This window comes from Sminthopsis crassicaudata, chromosome 1, assembly GCF_048593235.1.
Source record: "Sminthopsis crassicaudata isolate SCR6 chromosome 1, ASM4859323v1, whole genome shotgun sequence".
Lineage (NCBI taxonomy): Eukaryota > Metazoa > Chordata > Mammalia > Dasyuromorphia > Dasyuridae > Sminthopsis > Sminthopsis crassicaudata.
The window spans coordinates 31,861,334-31,884,191 of NC_133617.1; the positions used below are offsets into that span (position 1 = coordinate 31,861,334).

General features: G+C 39.7%; 1 protein-coding gene across 1 annotated transcript in view; it reads left to right on the forward strand.

Moving 5' to 3' along the window:
• Positions 1 to 18,813: 18,813 nt before the first annotated feature.
• P2RX4 (purinergic receptor P2X 4) overlaps positions 18,814 to 22,858 on the forward strand; it is a 33,549-nt gene continuing 29,504 nt past the window's right edge. Inside the window, exon 1 of the mRNA XM_074297800.1 lies at positions 18,814 to 19,048. Within this exon, the coding sequence (XP_074153901.1) occupies positions 18,915 to 19,048 (134 nt within the window). The 5' untranslated portion in view covers positions 18,814 to 18,914. The remainder of the gene's footprint in view (positions 19,049 to 22,858) is intronic.

A 22,858-nucleotide genomic window follows, 5' to 3' on the forward strand; every position in this document is an offset into this window, starting at 1 on the left:
AACTAAAAATCATAAGATTGCAGGTGATTTTCATGAGTGCTAACCATCAAAACAAGGGAGATAAGAGTAAAATAAAATGGTATGGTGAAGAAATAACTAGCAAAGAGACAGCGTTTGAGAGTAACATTTGTGTTTTCCTGCCACTGCTTCAAATATAGATATGACGGGGCAGCAAGGTGGCGCAGTGGATAGAGCACCAGCCTTGAATTCAGGAGGGGCAAGCTCTTTTCCTTATCCTGACAAGGACTTATTCTGAGCCCTTCAGAGGAGTTAGACCAAACCATCGCAATTTGGCGCCCGAATAGGGACCCCACGTTGGGTGCCAATTTTTAATGTGCTGTTGTCTCCAGAAGCTGCCGATCAGTCTCTGGGAGGATATCTGCTGTGTCAACTCAAATCTCTCTGACAGATTCTTCTTCCTGTAGAGAGCCGACTTCCCTTCCGGCAGAGAGCAGCCTCAAGTCTGGTCCAGAAACAACTCCCTTTTTCCTCCAGAGCTGCCCTCTTTATCCTCCCAGAGAATGGGCGTGGGAATTATAATGCAAGGGCTTCTGGGAAGAATTACTTCAACCAATGAATTTGCTCCTGCTAAGCATGCAAGCTCTTCCCCAGGAAAGGCCGGAACTAGAGAATTGTCAAGTACTGACTTAGCACTTAGTAAGAACCTAATATCTCATTATCTCATTAGCACTTAATAAGAACCTAAAAGCAAACCACTTTAGTATTCCTGCCAAGAAAACCTAAATAGGATCACAAAGAGTTGGACTTGGTTGAAACAATTGAACAAAATAGCATCATGTGTCAGGCACTGTGCTAAGTACTAAGAATATTAATACAAAAAAGACAGTCCCTGTCCTCAGGAAATTTAACAATAATGGGAGAAGGCAATATTAAAAAGAAATCTGAAAAGGTGAGAGAAAAATATCTTGCATGAGATGAGATAATGATGGAAAAGCCTGAGTTCAAAATGAGTACCTCTAGATGGGGAAATATTTGATGTCTGAGAAGGACATGTCCCATGAAGCATCTTCCAATCCAACCCTCATTATACCTAAATCTTTAGACTTGGGGAGAGACAGTTAGAAAGGATTCAGAAGAAAGCTAAGTAATATCCCATGGAATAAATTAATAATTAATAAAGTGATAATAACTAAATAAATGGAATTTAAAAGTCTAATAAAAACTAATAAATGCTAGGGAAGTCTCAGGAGAGAGAGGGCACTTTGGGCTGAGTTTGTCAAGAAGGATTTCATGGAGAGTTGGGATTTGATCTGTATTAAAGGAGAAGATTCAAGCAGGAATAGAGTATTTTAGGTGATTGTTATTTGTGTTATCTGTCCTTAGTTCTCAAAGAGGATTATGACCTCTTGAGATCTCAACTTGTGAGTGAACTGGATTTAAGCAAGGCAGGGCTGCATACTTAATACATTCGAAATGTTGAACTAAGTGTTGGAGACATAATTATAAGTAAAAAGAAAAAGTACCTCTACCTTCAAGAAACTTACATTCTAATTTTAGAAAAGTACAAGTCCTCTTGGAGAGGATAGACCACTCTCACTAAAGCATGCAGCAGATTACTATTTTTGGTGATAATGGAAAAGCCTGCCCAGCTGTGCTTAATCTTCCCTCTGTTTCCTTTTTCCAAAGTGGAATTATAGAAGTTGAGCTCTCCTGCCATTGCAACCTAGGCCCCTGGTCCCATCACTGCCAACCAAAATACAGCTTCTGATACCTCAATGGCAAGATGAGGAACGAGTCCCTATATCCTGAACAGCAAACAGATGCTGACAGTTTTATTAGGATCTGCCACATATATCAAATTATTTCTTTATTTTATAAGCCATAAACTAGCCAAGCTTTCCTGTATTGGGCTCCTATTTGAGCAAGAACTAAATGTGTTGGAAAGAGCTGTGATTTGGAGTCAGGCTGTCTGGATTGTAATCCTGGCTCTTCTAGTTAATATCTGAATGACCTTTGGCAAATTAACAATGGGCCTCAGTTTCCTCATCTGTAAAATGAGGTGTCCTCTGAAGTTCCTTCCTGCTCAAGATCAAGGATCCTTTGATAAGCCATTTAACAAGTGTAAGCTTTCCTAAAACAGGATTGACTCAAGCTGTCTTAAGCTCTCTATCAAAAGCCTCCTGGAGCTATGCTGGCCTGTATTTTTTATGAATAAAATGACAGACATTAGCTAGAAGGTCTCTGAGGCTATTCTAAATTCTATGCTATCTAGGCTCTTACAGATCTACCATGTAATAGTCGGTATATTTTCATCCTTTTTACTTCTTTTGCTCTTCTATTCTTTCACCAGGTGGTTCACCTCAAAGCTATCATAAAAACACAAACACACACACATACACACCTCTGAGAACTTAGCACAGGGTTGGGCACAACATCATTTTTTAGTTGTGTTTGACTCTGTGATCCCTTTTAACGTTTTTTTGGCAAAGATACTGGAGTGGTTTGCTATTTCCTTCTCCAGCTCATCTTACATATGAGAAACCTGAAACAAACAGGATTAAGTGACTAAGTATAAATAAGTGTCTGAAAGTAACAAGATTATGTGATGATCTATCTACTGTGATGAGCTTGACTATTCTCAGCAATGAGGTAATTCAAGGCAATCCAATAGACTTGAGATAGAAAATGTCATCTGCATCCAGAGAGAGAACTGTGAAAACTAAATGTGGATCTAAGCATAGTATTTTCACAATTTTGTTTGTTTTTCTCATAGGTTTTTTCCCTTTTGATCTTATTTTTCTTGTACAACATGACAAATATGGAAATATGTTTGAAAGGATTGCATATGTTTAATTTATATCAGATTGCTTGCTGTTGTGGAGAGAAGGGAGGGAAGGAGAAAAATTTAGAACAAAAAGTTTTACAAATGAATGCTGAAAATTATCTTTACATGTATTTTGAAAAATAAAGAACTATTGAAAATGAAAAAAGAAAAAAATATATATCTAAAGGTAAATTTGAACTCAGGTCTTCCCTGGCTCCAAGCTTAACATTCTATTCACTGCACCACCTAGCTGATGATGGATATATTGGACATAGTCACTTAATGTTCAACAGGTTTAGGATTTATTTGGATATAATTCTTTGCATGTTATCTCTGCCATTAGATTGTGAACACCTTGAAAACAGGGACAGTATTTTTGCCTCTAGCACAATGCTTGGCACATAGTAGGTATTTTATAAATGTTTATTGAATAAGTGGTAGACATTGTGTTTCACTAATCAGCCCCTAAGAACTTGAACTGACTCTTTACCTGGGCAGTCACATCAAATGATTACTATGTGCCAGGATATACAAACAGAAGCCCTCTAGGAAATCAGTGTAAGAAGAGAGACAACAAGCAAACCAATAAGTACAAATAAATAATGTACAAGACAAACAGGAAATAATTAACAGAAGTAGGAAAGCATCTTTTTCTCTGTATAATTAGCATTCCACCCAGCATCCTAAAACAACTTGAACATTTATAACTCTTCTGTAAAATTACTGTTGGTCCCTTTGGTTTCTGCCAGTTTTTGACTTTGCCAATTAGTAGGATGCCAGGGCATAATCTAAAATGCTATTTCTGCCTCCTCAGGAGAATCTTGGAAACCCCTAAGGAGCAATCTAGTAGGTGTTTGTAAATTCTTGAAATCCCCAAGCAAAGATACCTCCTTGTGAGCTGATGAGTCCTCTGGAAAATGGAGACAGTTCTGATGATGGTAATTTTTAAGACTAAAAATGTGAGGGGACTGGTTTTGCTGAAGTGAACAACAAGAAAGAAACTTTAAAGAAGACTGTAAAAAGATAAAAGGTGACATCTGATAGGTGGCCAGAAAATCTCTCCTTAAAATACTAAAAAAGCTAAGAAAATGCATGTTATTCCTAATAAATGATACATTGATTTGTGGAGGGACTAGTTGTATTAGTATTCATAGCGGGGAAGGTAGATGGTACAGTGAATAGAGCCAGGAGAATTTGAGTTCAAATCCAGCTTCAGAACCTAATACTTATTAGCTGTGTGACCATGGGCAAGTCACTAAACCCCCCATTGCTTCACCAAAAAAAAAAAAAAAAAGAAAAGAAAGAAAGAAAGAAGGAAGGAAGAAAAATAGTCATTGTAAAGTCCCTTTAAAGCTCCAATAGGGTGGTTAAAAATGGATTCTATTATGTAAATTTTTAGGAATATACAATAATAATAGCTAGCATTTAAAGATATATGTGTTTATATATATATATATATATACATATATATATATATATATATAAACATATGCACATATTTTCTCACTTGATCCTTACAGTAACCTTGGGAAATAGGTTCTATGATTATTCTCATTTTACAGATGAGGACACTCAGTCTGAGAGAGACTAAGTGATTCAACTAGAGATATATAGTTAACAAGGATCTGAAGCAGAATTTGAACTCTGGTTTTCCTCAAAGTCTAGTGCTCTGTCCACTAATGCCACTCAAATAAGGCAGAACAAATCCAAATGGAGTCTTGAAAAATGCTAGAATCAGAGAATTTTGAAGTCAGAAGAGACATTAGAGAGGATCTAGTCCAATCCCTTCATTTCCTGCTTCAGATGTTCTTTACATTTTCTATGTCCCAAACCCTTTTGGCAATATGAAGTCCATACACCCTTTCTCAGAAAAGCATTTCTAAATGTGAAAAACAAAGTGTTGGGCTGATGAAGGAAGCCATTATATTGAAAGACAGATCTCAAATATGAAAACGTTCAAGGACTATAGGTTAAGAAATCCAATAAAATGAGGAAAAGTAGGGCACAAATCTGACCAATGGGATCCTAGGACCTCAGGACTGGAAGCCAACAATTCCTACTGAAATATTACTTGTGTGAGGCAGAAGGCATTAGAAACCTTGTCAAGTGCTTTGCTGAAATGTAGGGCAACTATACCTAAAGTAGCCCCCTTAATCTAATCTAGTAATCCTGTACCAAGAAAAGACATAGCATTAGTCTGGCGTGACTTGTTCTTAGTGAAGCCAAACCACAATTCTTAGCATATTGCACTTTTCTACTTATTGTCAGTCATCTGACCCTGCCTCTATTTTTTAAAAATCTGAGCAGGTCCTACTATATGTTGTTTACAGGAAACACACCTGAAACAGGATGAGACATTCAAACTAAAAGTAAAAGGGTGGAGCAGAATCTATTATGCTTCAGGCAAAACCAAAAAAGCAGGAGTAGCCATCCTCATCTCAGATCAAGCAAAAACAAAAATTGATCTAATTAAAAGAGATAAGGAAGGGCATTATATCCTGCTAAAGGGAAGCATCAATAGTGAAGCAGTATCAATATTAAACATGTATGCACCAAGTGGTGCAGCATCTAAATTCTTAAAAGAGAAATTAAGAGAGCTGCAAGAGGAAATAGATAGCAAAACTATAATAGCGGGAGATCTCAACCTTGCACTCTCAGAATTAGATAAATCAAACCACAAAATAAATAAGAAAGAAGTCAAAGAGGTAAATAGAATACTAGAAAAGTTTGATATGATAGATCTTTGGCGAAAGCTAAATGGAGACAGAAAGGAATATACTTTCTTCTCAGCAGTTCATGGAACCTATACAAAAATTGATCATATACTAGGGCATAAAAACCTCAAAATCAAATGCAGTAAGGCAGAAATAGTAAATGCATCCTTTTCAGACCATAATGCAATCAAAATAACATTTAATAAAAAGCCAGGGGAAAATAGACCAAAAAATAATTGGAAACTAAATAATCTTATACTAAAGAATGATTGGGTAAAACAGCAAATCATAGACATAATTAATAACTTCACCCAAGAAAATGACAATAATGAGACATCATACCAAAATGTGTGGGATACAGCCAAAGCAGTAATTAGGGGAAGTTTTATATCTCTGCAGGCCTACTTGCATAAAGTAGAGAAAGAGAGGGCCAATGAATTGGGTTTACAACTAAAATTGCTAGAAAAGGAACAAATTAAAAACCCCCAGACAAACACAAAACTTGAAATTCAAAAAATAAAAGGTGAGATTAATAAAATTGAAAGTAAAAAAACTATTGAATTAATTAATAAAACTAAGAGTTGGTTTTATGAAAAAACCAACAAAATAGACAAACCCTTAGTAAACCTGATTAAAAAAAGGAAAGAGAAAAAGCAAATTGATAGTCTTGAAAATGAAAAGGGTGAACTCACCACTAATGAAGAGGAAATTAGAACAATACTTAGGAGCTACTTTGCTCAACTTTATGCCGATAAATTCGATAACTTAAATGAAATGGAAGAATACCTTCAAAAATATAGCTTGCCCAGATTAACAGAGGAAGAAGTAAGTAGTCTAAATAGTCCCATCTCAGAAAAAGAAATAGACCAAGCTATTAACCAACTTCCTAAGAAAAAGTCCCCAGGACCAGATGGATTTACAGGTGAATTCTACCAAACATTTAAAGAACAACTAACTCCAATGCTATGTAAACTATTTGAAAAAATAGGGATTGAAGGAGTCCTACCAAATTCCTTCTATGACACAGACATGGTACTGATACCTAAACCAGGTAGATCGAAAACTGAGAAAGAAAACTATAGACCAATTTCCTTAATGAATATTGATGCTAAAATATTAAATAAGATATTAGCAAATAGACTTCAGAAAATCATCCCCAGGATAATACACTATGACCAAGTGGGATTTATACCAGGAATGCAGGGCTGGTTTAATATTAGGAAAACTATTAGTATAATTGACCATATTAATAATCAAATTAATAAAAACCATATGATCATCTCAATAGATGCAGAAAAGGCATTTGATAAAATCCAACATCCATTCCTACTAAAAACGCTTGAGAGTATAGGAATAAATGGACTATTCCTTAAAATAATAAGGAGCATATATTTAAAACCTTCAGTAAACATCATATGTAATGGTGATAAACTAGAACCTTTCCCTGTAAGATCAGGAGTGAAACAAGGTTGCCCACTATCACCATTACTATTCAATATAGTACTAGAAACTCTAGCCTTGGCAATAAGAGCCGAGAAAGAGATCCAAGGAATTAGAGTAGGAAATGAAGAAATCAAATTGTCACTTTTCGCAGATGACATGATGGTATACTTAGAGAACCCCAAAGACTCTGCTAAAAAGCTATTAGAAATAATTCAGAATTTTAGCAAAGTCGCAGGATACAAAATAAATCCACATAAATCCTCAGGATTTTTATACATTACCAACACAATCCAACAGCAAGAGATACAAAGAGAAATTCCATTCAAAATAACAGTCGATAGTATCAAATATTTGGGAATATATCTACCAAAGGAGAGTCAGGAATTATATGAGCAAAATTACAAAACACTTGCCACAAAAATAAAGTCAGATTTAAATAATTGGAAAGACATTCAATGTTCTTGGATAGGCCGAGCGAATATAATAAAGATGACAATACTCCCCAAACTAATCTATTTATTTAGTGCTATACCAATCAGACTCCCAAGAAACTATTTTAATGACCTAGAAAAAATAACAACAAAATTCATATGGAAGAATAAAAGGTCGAGAATTGCAAGGGAACTAATGAAAAAAAACTCAGAGGAAGGTGGTCTAAGTGTACCTGATTTAAAGCTATATTATAAAGCAACAGTCACCAAAACCATTTGGTATTGGCTAAGAAATAGACTAGTTGATCAGTGGCATAGGTTAGGTTCACAGGACAAGATAGTGAATAAAAATAGCAATCTAATCTTTGACAAACCCAAAGATCCCAAATTTTGGGATAAGAATTCATTATTTGACAAAAACTTCTGGGAAAACTGGAAATTAGTATGGCAGAAACTAGGCATGGACCCACATTTAACACCACATACTAAGATTAGATCAAAATGGGTCCAAGATTTAGGCATAAAGAACGAAATCATAAATAAATTGGAGGAACATGGGATGGTTTACCTCTCAGACTTGTGGAGGAGGAAGGAGTTTGTGTCCAAGGGAGAACTAGAGACCATTATTGATCACAAAATAGAACATTTTGATTACACCAAATTAAAAAGTTTCTGCACAAACAAAACTAATGCAAACAAGATTAGAAGGGAAGTAACAAATTGGGAAAAAATTTTTACAGTTAAAGGTTCTGATAAAGGCCTCATCTCCAAAATATACAGAGAATTGACTTTAATTTATAAGAAATCAAGCCATTCTCCAATTGATAAATGGTCAAAGGATATGAACAGACAATTTTCAGATGATGAAATTAAAACTATTTCCACTCATATGAAAGAGTGTTCCAAATCACTATTGATCAGAGAAATGCAAATTAAGACAACTATGAGGTATCATTACACACCTGTCAGATTGGCTAAGATGACAGGAACAAATAACGATGAATGTTGGAGGGGCTGTGGGAAAACTGGGACACTGATGCATTGTTGGTGGAGTTGTGAAAGAATCCAACCATTCTGGAGAGCAATCTGGAATTATGCCCAAAAAGTTATCAAAATGTGCATACCCTTTGACCCAGCCATACTACTACTGGGCTTATACCCCAAGGAACTACTAGAGAAGGGAAAGGGTCCTGTATGTGCCAAAATGTTTGTGGCAGCCCTTTTCATAGTGGCTAGAAGCTGGAAGATGAATGGATGTCCATCAATTGGAGAATGGTTGGGTAAACTATGGTATATGAATGTTATGGAATATTATTGTTCTATAAGAAATGACCAACAGGAGAAATACAGAGAGGCTTGGAGAGACTTACATCAACTGATGCTGAGTGAAACAAGCAGAACCAGAAGATCATTATACACTTCAACAATGATACTGTACGAGGATGTATGCTGATGGAAGTGGATTTCTTCAATATAGAGAAGAGCTAATCCAATTCCAATTGATTAATGATGGACAGAACCAGCTACATCCAGAAAAGGAACACTGGGAAATGAATGTAAACTGTTATTTTTACCTTCTGAATCCAATTCTTCCTGTGCAACAAAAAATTCGGTTCTACACACATATATTGTATCTAAATTATACTGTAATATATTTAACATATATAAGACTGCTTGCCATATAGGGGAGGGGGTTGGGAGAGGAAGGGAAAAAATCTGAATAGAAGTAAGTGCAAGGGATAATGTTGTAAAAAATTACCCATGCATATGTACTGTCAAAAATGTTATAATTATAAAAAAAAAAAAAAAAAAAAAAAAATCTGAGCAGGTCAGTGAGTTTCCTGAATAACCATATGAATCTCTTTAGGCACCTTCTCTTTTTTATTCTTCCCTGAAATAATTTCCCTTTGAGTTTTCAGAATTTCATTTATGACACCTTCCCATTCCCTAGCTGATTTCTTCTGCAGATTATTAAACTACTAAATCCTTCCAAGTCTTTCTCAGTCTTTTCAAATCTTCTCTCCTAAAATCTTTGTCGAACTATTTCTGATTTTCCTTTCCTTCTCTATCAAAAATCTTGTTGGAGAAATCATTTGCATGTGCACACAAGCATGCACACACATACACACACACATACACACACACACACACACACACACAAATACAGAAAATTCTCATCTTTTTCTGTGGCAGTCCCTCATTTTAGTAAAATCAAATACCAAATAGGAAGTATTCATATTACTTCTACATCTTCTAAAGAATGAAATTATCATTACAATGAAGCAAGAATTAGTGGGCAAAGGAAAAGCTCCTGCAGATATCTAGATGTTATGAGGATTAAATGAAATCAAAATTTTAAAGTGTTTTTGCAAAGCTTTAAGTGCTGCATAATATAATATAATAGTATTAACTATTAAAATTATTTCTAACATGGTAAATATCAATAAATATAACTCATATAAATAAATATTTATTGAGAGAGTCCTTAATAACTTTTAAGAGGTGCTGAGTGAAACAAGCAGAACTAGGAGATCACTATACACTTCAACAATGATACTGTATGAGGATGTATTCTGATGGAAGTGGATATCTTCAACATAGAGAAGAGCTAATCCAATTCCATTGATCAATGATGGACACATTCAGCTACATCCAGAAAAGGAACACTGGGAAATGAGTGTAAACTGTTAGCATTTTTTGTTTTTCTTCCCAGATTATTTTTACCTTCCGAATCTAATTCTTCCTTTGCAACAACAACAATAACAAAATTCGGTTCTGCACATATATATTGTACCTAGGATATACTATAACATATTTAATATGTATGGGAATGCCTTTCATCTAGGGAAAGGGGTGGAGGGAAGGAGGGGAAAAATTCAGAACAGAAGGGAGTACAAGGGATAGTGTTGTAAAAATTACCTATGCATATGTACTATCAAAAATATTATAATTATAAAATTAATTTAAAAATCAAAAAAATAATAACTTTTAAGAGGTAAAGGGGACTTGAGATCAAAAAGATTTAAGAATTGATGCTCAATAGGGTTTATCTCCAACTTTCTAAAATGCTAAAATCACCAAGAATGAGGAGAAATTTCATTGGCAAAGAACAGTTTCCTCACCTGGAAATCCTCTATGTTAAAGATCATTAGAGTAATCCCTATCCTTTAATGGTTCTAGTACCATGTTGAGACCAGCATTTAATATTCAGTGCTATGTGTTACTGGGATTGGGGCACTGAGGTAGCATAGTGGATAGAGCACTGAATTTCGAATCAGGAAGATCATTCAAACCCTGCTTCAGACATTTCCTGGATAACCCTGAGCAAATCATTTAACGTCTCATTTACTCCCTAGAGATCACATGAGATAATAAAGAGCTTCGCAAACTTTAAAGCAATATATAAATGCTCAATATTGTCATTTTATTACGATATTATTATTCAATCTATATAAATGCTATTATCAAGGACTTTTGATTTCATCATGTTTTTGCTCCACAATATACCAATTAGACAGCTAGTCAACAGTCAGTCAACAAGAATTTATTAAGTGCCTACTATGTGTCCTAAACACTGGGGACACTTTTTTTAAAGAACAGCTTTGCATTTAAATGATAGTAAACGTCAAGCATAAAATTTTCCTCTAAAGGATATTATCAGGATTCAAAGTCAGGAATGAAATTAATTGGGCCAGATTCTCTCAGAGGATGAGATGCTTTGATCTTTATTTTTGCTGCCGTTCTAAGATATTTTTGGAAACAGGGCTGTTGCTGGCTTCATGGGAATGGAAATTGCTTGCTCTTTGAATTATACAGTCTTATTCTTCTCTGGTTATATCTAAAAACTCCCAAAACTCATCTGCAGACATCCTCCCAGCACATTTTCACCACTACCCATGGGTCCTCCCAAAAAAGTCACTGTTCTAAACTTTTTGTTTTTTCCTATCTCTCCATGGGGCTGTGGGAGGGATGATGATGAGACCCTCCTCCCACAATATAAACACATCATATTTTTTAACTTGCTGCATAACAATAACATCCTAGGAAGAGACTCTTCCTCTATTTTGTAGAAGCTGTCAATCATTCTCTACCCTGTGCCAATAACTCTATTGAATTCATTAGTTTGTCAGGATCAATATATTCCTGGTTCGTGTTGAATTTTATATGACAACTATATTTTACAATTGACATCATGATCTCCATCTTGTTTCAAGTCCCATTTCTAATCCATCCTGTTCAGGTGATTCTGGGAAACTCAACTTCACCTCAAATTGTCTAACAATGAGAGCTGCCCTAAGTAGCACAGGCCCCCTTTAATGTAGTGATTCCTCAATAAAAGTCTTCAAGCAAAAGGTAGATGACCACTTGTGGGGAAAGCAGAGTGTGGATCCTCAGTCACCTATGTCAATCTGTTTATTTGCTTTTATTAACTCCTGGAGGTTAAACTAGCTTGCTGTTTTATATACAGGTCCTTTGGTGGGTGAATTCTTTCAGCCAGTCACAAGAAATCACCTATCTTTATCCAATGATCAAAGTACTTTAATCCTTTCAAATTAATTAGTTTACCCACATTAGGTTAATTGATTCAGCTGAGCAGTCTGGGCCTTCTGGTTTTGGAAAGTGTGTGTATGTGTTTACATTAATTTGTGTGGGAGTTTCACCCTTCCATATAAATAGGACAAATCCTGTTGCAGAAGGTCTCTAGGGCCATATTTTACTCTATTTTTTTGTAATGTTCCACAAACAATAAAGCATAATGTGATCATGCATTTTCAACATTTTTCCGTTGATTGTGTGATGACAAAGTTTCAATCTATTATGGAATGTCTGTTCTTTCCCTCCTGATACTTTAATTAAGGACATGTACATTATTGGAGCAACAATTTTATATGGATAGAAAAATAGGCAAATAGGTCATCAACTCTTAATACTTCCATAGTAATGAGAATGTTTGAGATTTTTTCCCTATACCTTTGGCCTCTTTCCCTTTGTAAGGCATCTTGTGATCCATCCCTTAATGCCTTCCCTCAAGTTTTGTCATCTCAAACACAAATCTTCATGGACCCACTTCAATCCTGCTGTTTTTCTCTTCTTTGTTCCTTCTTCTTGAGACTCAGCTGGGACTGTGATGTTTGAATAATATAGGAACATTTTTACAATATCAACATTCTAATTTTTTTACATTATAATAGCATTTTATTTTTCCAAATTCATGCAAAGGTAGTTTTAAACATTTATCTTTGCAAAACTTTGTGTTTCAAATTTTTTCTCCTTCTCTCCCCTTCTTCCCTCTACCCAAGAGAATAAACAATCTGATATAGGTTAAACATGTGCACTTCTTCTAAACATAATATCAGTATTCTACCCAGGATTGTTCTATACCCATGACTGATGGAACGCTATAGTCACCAGAAAGTTCAAAATTACTGTTACCCAGAGGATGCCAAAGATGTACAACAATAATTCTAAATGACAATCAATTCTGATAGATGTGACTCTTTCCAACAATGAGATAATTGAAGCCAGTTTCAATGATGTTGTGATGAAGAGAGCCATCTACATCCAGAGAGAGAACTATGGGAACTAAGTATGGATTGCAACATAGCATTGTCACTTCTTTGTTGGTGCTGGCTTGTATTTTGTTTTCTTATTCGTTTTCTTTGCTTTTTGATCTAATATTTCTTGTGCAACAAGAGAATTGTATAAATATGTTTACATATCATTATATATATATTGGATTTAACATATATAACATATATTAGATTGTTTGCCATCAAGGGGAAAGGGTGGGGGGGGGGGGGAAGGGGAAAATTTAGAATACAAGGCTATGCAAGGGTCAGTGTTGAAAAATTATCTATGCATATGTTTTGAAAACAAAAAGCTTTAATAAAAAATTTTTAAAAAACAAAGATGCACATAGAGAGCATAATAGGCTCTAATAGATTACAAATAAGCAACTGTTCCAGAGAGTAGTAGTAAATTATGTCACTAAATAATTGTATAAATCAGAAGGAATATGGGTTAGCCATATAGTACAAGATCAGATTATACCACTGGAAAACATTCTACATTATCTCTGAGATGTTGAGAGAAGTCAAGGAAATCTTCCTCACCTCCCCATCAAATGAACACCTTGGGAGGAGTCCCTAATGGGAGAGCAAAGACAAAACAGGTGTTTGGGGCAATAGTCTGGGATAGTTTGAAATCTAGAATTTAGGAAAGAAACCCCAAATTGATAAACTCAAAATCCATTAGAATAATAGATTTGTAAATGTCTTATTAGCGGGTCTTCTAGAGCAAGTGGTGTAGAAACAGCAATGGATATGGAATTGGAGGATCTGGGTGTGAGTTCTCCCATTTAAGAACCATGATTCAGTCTCCCCACTGGTAAAATGAAAGGATTCCAATTCAACTGTTTTGTTTTGGTTTTTATAGACACCAATAGTATCTAATAACATTTTGAATGTGTGACCACATTATTGCATTATTAATGTCAGGAAGTGTAACACCCAAAGTTAGATATACTGATAAGCACACATAGAAAAGCTATAAAGATTACAGTGTTTCTGTTTTTTCACATTTCTTCCCAAAACTAAAAAGTGAATTTGAATGATGGGTGTGATCCCACAACTAAAAAGTGAGTTTGAATGGCTATAACCACACTGGATAATTGTGGCCTATGCCTCATTTGGGTACAGTAGTGCTCAGCTGCTGAAGACTCAGGACTCAATCTTGCCACCCAACTCCTTAGCACTATCAAATGGCTCTTCTTTTTTTTCTTTCTTTTCTTTTTTTTAATTATTTACTTTAAAAAAAAAAAAAGCTTTTTATTTTCAAAACACATGCAAAGATAGTTTTCCACAATTACCCTTGCAAAACCTTGTTTTCCAAATTTTTCTCCCTCCCTATCCCTCCCCTCAGACAGCAAGTAATCCAATATCTTGATATATAACCATACCAGTCCCAACTCTGACATTCTGTTCTAAGGACCCTCCCAGTTCTAACATTCATGCTTTCATGGCCTGAATTTTTCCAGTTATAAAATGAAGATAATAGTACTTGACCCAGATATCTCATCAGCTTGTGGAGGAATCAGTTGTAGATTCCTACAGCTGCAATAAAGAGAGTTTATAAGTGCACTGTATTCATGTGAAGCAGCCTGCATTCTGTCTGCCTCCCCTTACCCCCCATTGGGGGCTCCCAAGCCCATTCCCTCTCTCTCCCACCCCCTGACTCTTCCCACCTCATGCTCAGTCTTGGGGAAGTGCTCTTCCTCTCTCTGGTGCAGCTGTCTGAAAGCCACCTTGTGACCAGAGGACACTTGTCCATGGAGGCCATGATGGCCTCCAAGATCTCTCCCAGGTATCCCGTCAACAACTCCAGGGTGTTTTCCCGAACTGCATGTGCTCCTCAGACAGGGTGCCCTTGAAGAAGATTCTCCTAGAGGGACAGAACCAGGGAGTGAGCTGCTCCTGCAGCCTTCCTCAGGCCCCCTTGGGCTTGATAAGGGTCTTCTGCTCTGGGGAATGAAGCTTAATTGAATTCAACCCATTCCACAAGGTGTTAGGATTACCAGGTGAGAATTCAGGTTGTCTGGACAATTACAAGGTGAGAACTCAGGTTGACTTGACAGTTCTTTGGTTCAGGCCTTTTAAACCAACAGGGCTGTGTCCAGTGCAAACAACTCCAATGAAATTGCCAGATGTTGAGAAGAGATTTAGAAGGCGGTAAATAGAAGGTAATTAGATAGGTTAACTGCTTGGGGGAGAGGGTTTGCTTATATTTTAATAGACAGAAGAAAACAGATGAAGAAGGAAATAGATGGGTGGCAACAAGCACCTGGAGAGAGACAGAAAAAGAGAAAAACCTCAAAACAAAGGAGATCTAAGAAACATCTCACACCAAAAAAGCATGGCTAATAAAAAGACTGTTAAAGAACTTTAAAACCAGCAGGAATCATTGGATTTCCTAACACAAGATGAGACTAATGAACAATGGACTTATGGACATTTATAAATTCTCAATTTATGATTATTTGGTCATGTTATTTGTTACATACTTCTAGCATGTATTATGGTACTATGTGCTTATGTAATTTATGTAATTATGTGCAATACCTCCCATATTGATGGATTTATGTTTCAAGGTCATGACCACCCTATGTTCTAAATCAAAAGAAAGGGGGAAATGTTAGGATTACCAGGTGAGAATTCAGGTTGTTTGGACAATTACAAGGTGAGAAGTCAGGTTGACTTGACAGTTCTCTGGCTCAGACCTTTGGTTCAGGCCTTTAAAGGGCGTTTACACCTTAGGAATTCTAGGAGGAGCAAGCTCATTGGTTGTAAGTAATTCCACAAGCCCCTGGGAGTACCCACAAGTCCATTCTCTGGGAGGATAAAAAGAGGCAACATTGAGCCTGGAGAGCAGTCTGGATTGGGGAAGGACAAGAGCTGGAGGAGATTCAGAGCCAAGATTCAGGAAGAAGAAGAGGCTGGCTAGAGGCTCCAGAAGCCTCCCAAGAAACCTGCTCATAGAGGAAAAGATTATACAGAAAAGAAACCTCCTCCCAGAGAAGGATTACAACTGAGAGACGATCAGAACATTACAACAAGGTCTCATAGTAGGTATCCAGGGGAATAGAAGGCTGATTAGGAAAGGAAGTGTCACATAAAAAATGGAGTTTAGAAGAGCTGAGTTCAAGCTCCTTACTTCCCAAGTAATGATTTTCCCACCTATGAGGAGATTGAACTAATCGCTGCACTAATCCTTTCCAGTTCTAAATCTAAGATAACTAAGATCTAGTTAGGGAAACCTTTACCTTAACTCACTATATCATCTCAGACAAGATAGTTCTCCCTCTCTGGAGCTCAGTTTCCCCATCAATCCCCATGAGAATACTGAGCCTCTGTTCTCTCTCACTCTCTCAGCTCTGGAATTCTCTGTTCTAAGGCTTCTCCAGGTGTTGAGGTAGATATTCTAAGGCCCCTTCCAACTCTGACAGTCCATGTTCTAAGGTCCTTTCCAACCTTGACATTTAAGATTCCCAGTCCCCTTCCAGTTCTAAATCCTGTGAGTCTATGATCATATATTCCTGAACTCAAGTAGTTTATAATCTATTTATAGTCTATAGGGAAGCCTATAGACTAGTAGGGAAGTCACCTTCCCCCTCTGTGAGCCTAGCTTTTTTTTGCTGTCAAATGAGTCGATTGGACTAGTTTCTCTCTCCTCTGGTTCTTACACTCTCTGCCCCAAGGTTCCTTCCAGCTCCAGCATTTTAGCTTCTAAGAGCCCTTCCTTCCAGAACAGGCAGGGAAGGACCTTAGAACAGGTATGTACAATAAGATGGAAGTTGGACGCAGAACTCTTTCCAGCCTATGCTTAGATTGTCCTGAGTCTCATTATGCATTTGTTCTACTGGCTTAATGGACCTGGGAAAAGTTTGGCAGGAGTCAGAGAAAGAACCGACTTGGTTCTTGGATAGGCCAGATAGTTTCATGGGCAGACATCCTTCTTCAGTTAAAAGGTGATCACTCGGGGGCAGCTAGGTGGCTCAGTGGATAGAGCACCAGCCTTGAATTCAGGAGGACCTGAGTTCAAATCTAGTCTCAGACACTTAACACTTCCTAGCTGTGTGACCCTGGGCAAGTCACAACCCCAGCCTCAGGAAAAAGAAAAAAAAAAAGATGATCACTCTAACATAATCAGTAATAATCTTTCAAAAACTTGGCTCTGCTCCATCACATATTGACGGATTTGTGGATAAGGTACAGCAGCTCATCCCTGATGCTCTACCATCAGGGGTTCTCAAATAAAGGCCGAGGGCCAGATGGGGCCCGCTGGTTTATGGCAAATGGACTGAGGGGCAGAGACAGAGGGTAAGCTTTTGTTTTTACTATAGTCTGGCCCTCCCACAGTGAACTGGCCCCCTGTTTAAAAAGTTTAAGGACCACTGGTATAAATGAATAAATCACATTCTGCAGAGGCAGTAGCAATATTGCTTATGTAGAGGACAGAGGGCACATTCTGAGTCTGAGCAATCTCCTAGGGGACCCCCTACTCACACGGGTTCTAACATTAGCCAGGGGAGCATGTGTCCTCTCAGAGTTTAAAAAACAAAGCTACATTAAGGGTCAATCACACTTGTATTAGAATGGCTTAACTAAGGAAAATGAATAAAATTCATCCCCTACATATAAATTCAAGGGGCATGTCTAGCCTAAAGTCCTTCCACTAGGTCCCCTCTCCACCACAACTACCATGGAATAAATTGCCCATCAGTAAAAAGTAGATTAAAAATCAAATACCCAAGGCAGAGAAAGGTGCCTTGTAAAAATGGATAAATGTCACCTCTTCATTAGCCTATACAGTGGGGCTAGTTTAACGAATTGCCCTGCACCGTTTTCCAGGTCTGGGAAAGAGCTGCCCTGGCCCCCTGGACGTCTCTCAATAGGACCACATCCTCCTCAGCATCCCGGAGATCAGTTGCTTAGCAACCAAATGCCTCTGGGGAAGTTCAATAATTGAGAGAGAGAATGAAAAGGGGGTCTCGACTTTGGTGGGGTGGGAGGGCGTGGATCCTGTATTTTAAAAAAAGCTCTTTGCGAAGGTGAGCCATGATTAACATCTCCAATGGATGCGGGAGATTAAGCATTCTGGGATTCCCCCCCCCCCCCCCCCCCGGGTTAAAGCACACCTTTCCTTGTGCTTTAACCCAATCCCCAGGTTTCAGGGGTGAAATGATGGAACTTAGAGGTGGAAAAGGACTTGGGGGGGCAGGGGAAGGGGGAGGCTGGGCCTGTGAACTCCCTGGGAGTCCTCGTAGGTAAATCTCCTCCGTGAAGTAGCTGAGGGGAAGGAAGGAGGGACAGAGAGACGGACTCATGCCTCAATGTGAAATACAGAGGCTGGATTAGATTGTCTCTAAGGCCCCTTCCCGCTCCATAAGGTGCCAGGAGGAACTCGGGGCCAGCCTCGTGGCTTCCGTCCCTGGCCACGGCCCTCAGCCTTAACCTCGAGCCGGCCTCGAGCTGGTAGATGAGAATGCTTGTGTTTTTAAGAAGTTTCCGTCAGCCCCTCAAAGAGCGGCCGCCTCGGAGGCAACAAGTGCTGGGTTCGAATCCTGCCCCTGACCCAGGCTGGCCGGCCCACACCGGGCGAGTCCCCTCAGGAGCCCCAGGAAGTGCTCCAGGGTTTCAGTTACTGCTGCTGGGCACGTGGAGGGAGAATCCACGCAGGACCGATGAAACTGATTTGGTTTCACATCGATAATCACAGGTTCGGACCCCGGACGCGGTCCAGCTCAGCTCTGCTTTCACCTCCAGCCCAGGGCGGCCGGAGGCTCTCCACGGAGGGGGTCTCCGGGGTCTCGCGCTCCGCAGGTCAAAGCGGACTCAAGTTCAAATCCTGCCCCTCCGCGGGCGCTCGGGCTCCGAGGGGCGGGGTGGGGGCGGAGCCGGGGCGGGGCCCGGCCGCTCCCCCTGCGCTCGGTTCGGCCGCCACCGGAGGCTGCAGACTGGGAGCTTGGCCCCGGGCCTGCGGACCATGGCGGGCTGCGCGGCTTCGCTGTCGAGCTTCTTCTTCGAGTATGACACGCCGCGCATCGTGCTCATCCGCAGCCGCAAAGTGGGGCTCATGAACCGCGGCGTGCAGCTGCTCATCCTCGCCTACGTCATCGGGTAAGCGCGCGCCTGGGGCCGAGGCGGGGACTGCTCGGGCGCGCGGCCTCCCGCGGTGCGCGCGCGGCCTCTCTCCGAGAGCTCGCCTTTCCGGACTCCTTGGGCCCGCGGCCCCAGGGAGCAGGTGGAAGCGCTCAGGCGTACGACCGCCCCCCGGAGGGACTATGTGGGACCTGGCGGGAGGGCTCTCCCCTCCTCGGCCCCTCGGGACCACCCGGGGCCTGCCCGGAGCGCGCGCCCGCTCTCCGTGCGGGCACGTGGGGACGAGGACCCAGGAAGGGGTTAACGCCACGCCCCCTGCGGCAGTCCCTCCCCCGTCCCCGGGACGACCTTTCCTCGCGCTGGGAAGTCACGAGTGGGGAGGCCCCGGGGAAGCGGGAGCCTCGGGTGGGAGAATCGAGGGTTTCCGCGAGTGCAGGTGGGAGGGTGAGAGGGAAGAGACCGAGGTCCCTGCGCTGACTTTTTCCAGTCACTCGACCCAGCCTGAAGTCCCCACATCCTCTGCCCCTCACCCCAAAACCTCCCTATGTCCGGTTCAGTTCTGCCCCTCCCCCACCCCCTGCGGATGTCCAGCACACCCCGCCCCCAGGGTCGGCCTCAGCCCAGCTCCGGCGGGACGCGACGTACCGATCCGCTCCCCGACTTAACTGGCTGCCGGGTGCTGACCACACCCCCTCCCCGCAGTGAGATCTCTCCGGGACGTTCGCTTGAGGTTTTGCCGTTATTTTTCCTTCCCGTCTTCCCCGTCGGAATCTGTGAGGGAGTTCCGCAACAAACAAGTATTAATCGCCTGCTGTATGCTCATGTGAGCTCAAATGGGACTTCAGAAACTAGCTGTGTGACCCTGCTTGCCTCAGTTTCCTCATTTGTTAAATGAGCTAGAGAAGGCAAGGACAAACCATTCCAGTCCCAATAGAGGCAGGGACACAGTCCCGTGCCAGGCACGTAATAAGTAAGCACTGAGGGCAAAAACTAGCAAAAGGATCGTCCCTCCCCCCCCCCCCCCCAACCCGGAGCTCACAGCCTCTTGTGGGACACAACCTCCTAACAATTCTAACAAGCTCTCTACAAGATAACTGGGGGGAATCCACCGAGGGAAAACATTAGAATAAAATGGGAAGACTTCCTGGAGGAGGTGGGATTTCAGCTGGAGGACTTGGAAGATTAATTACCAAGGGAGCCTGGGAAAGATTTGAGGACGAAGAGCAGTCCGGATAAATGCCCCCAGCCTAGAGAGAGCGCCCTGTTTGAGCAACATGAGAGGCTTCCAGAAGGCCAAAGTGAATGGATGGAAGAGTTCATGATGAAAGGAGAAGCGGTACAGGATAGAAGTTTGGAAAGCTAGGCTATGAATAGCTTTGAATACCAAGGAGAGGTAAATTTACCTCTATTACCACATTTGAGCCTCACAATAACCTTAGGAGGCAGGTATTGTTATTATCTCCATTTTACAGATGGGGAAACTGAGGCAGACAGAGTGTCCAGGATCACCCAGCTAGTATGTGTCTGAGGCTAGACTTTGCGACTCCAGGATCTGCATCATCTGAGTTGTTTTGTGGGTTTGGGGGACTCTGGCTTTGAAGCACATTGAAGTAATGATACTATTTTAAAACTTTTTTTTTCTCTTTGAGATTTTGAAGCTCAAGAAAAAAAGATTTCTTGGCTTTTCTAGCAGAATCTCTGTGGTGCTCGTGGCTTTTAGCAATCAATTGCCTTTCTTTTTAAAAAAAATTATTAGTTTTTAACATTTACTTTTATAAGATTTTTATTTCCATTTTTTCCTCCCTCCTTCCCCTCACCCCGTTCGGAGATGACAATCAGTTTGATATAGGTCATACATGTATAGTCAGATTAAGCTTATTTCTGTATTAGTCACATTGTGAAAGGAGAATTAGAACAAAAGGGGAAAACCAAGAGAGAAAACGCAATAACAAAAGTGAAAATAGTATGCGTCAATCTGCATTTACACTCCATAGTTTTCTCTCTGGATTTGGAAATCATTTTCCATCATGAGGTTTTTGGATCACTGATTGTATTGCCGAGAAGAGCGAAGTCTATCAAAGCTGATCATCCTCACAATGTGACTGTTACTGTGTTCAATCTTCTGCTTTTTTGTGGGATTTGGTAGGACATTTTAAATGGTTCCCCAGTGCCCATCTACTCAGTCCTCCCCACCCAAGACTAAATGACCCTGGAGAATAGAAATAAGCCTTCTCCATCTTATTCCCACCCTACTTAGCATGAGGGCCTCATTTACCGGTGCCCAGTGAATATTTGTACAGTGAAAAAATGACTCCAGAGCCCAGTTCAACCCAGCAAGATTTGTTTCATGTCAGAGTTATTAAAATGATCTTTCCTGCTTGGCTCTAAGATGGGTCATGTGATTGACAAGCATTTATTAAGTCCATGCTATGTTCCTGGCATTGGGCAAAGTTCTGGAAATACACAGAAACAGCAATAGACAGTCCCTCCCCTTCTCGAGCTCTCGGTTTAATGGAGAGAAGACCAGATATAGAGGATAAAATGGGGATGGGAATGGGAGGCACTGAAATTAAGGACCATGAAAAGCTTCTTGCAAAAGGGAAGATTATAGCTAAGAATTAGAGGAAGCCAGGAGGCAGAGATTAGAAGGAAGAGAATAAAAGGATTGAGGGGCAGCCAGTGAAAATGGCAGAGCCAGGATATGGAGTGTCTTGGTGAGGGAACAGCCCTAGAGAGTGACGTAGATTACTAAAATGTCAAATGACTTGCTTAGGGTCACACAGTTGGAATTGTGTCTGTAAAAATATAGTCTTTCCTCTCTCTCATCCTGCTTAAATCTTTAGTTATATTTGCTTGTCACAAAGTAAATAATAAATGTTTTTGGATTGATTGTTACTGGACTGAAGAGTAGGGAGGGAAGAAAGGTGTACAAAGACTAGAAAGGTAGGATGGGTAGCAGTATCTTCCATCTCACAAATGGGATCCAGCTCCCAAACCAGAGTCAGAGAAGGTCAGGGAAGGCACCCACCTGAATGGAACTTAATGAATTGGTATTTTGCCATTCCTTCTGCCTTTTCAGTCCTATGTGAGCAGGAGCTAAGACTTGTTTGCGTCCTTCCTAGAAGATCTATAAGCTCCTGTAGATCAAAGATAAAATTCTCAGTTTGCTTTAATCATTTCTGTCTACTCTGTTTTCTCAAGTCAGAATTCTTCAGGGAGACCAGCGAGGAAAATCTCTATTTTTCAATTAAATTTCTGGATTCATTCTCCTTAATGATTCTTTGCCTCTGGCAAAGTCCATGCTGACACTCAAAACGATTCTCTTGCAAAAAGCAGCTTTTTAGGGGTAAATTTTAGTTTTTATTATAACTTTGACAAACAGAAACATTTCCATCCACAAGAAAAAGTGAATTGTATATGAAATCATAAATATTACCCACAAATTAGTTTTAAATATATGTTAAATTTAACTTATTAGCAATACTGTACTGTAAATTTAACTTATTAGCATACCCTTTATGAAATTCATTCTGTTTTCTTATATATCTATTTATAGATATTTATAGTCATAATGTATAATGTATATTTATATGTTTAATATTATATAGCATAATGGAGGATGGGAAGCAGGTTTTAATATCCATCTTCTAGAATCATAACCACTCTTTGCACTCATCAAAGTTTTTAAGTTTTTTTACAAATGTTTACCTCATTATAGTCACTGTATAATTTGTCCCCCTGATTCTGCCCACTTCATTCTGCATCATTTCATACAAGTCTTTCCAGATATCTTTAAATCTTTTTTTCATTTCTTATTCTATCCCTTTA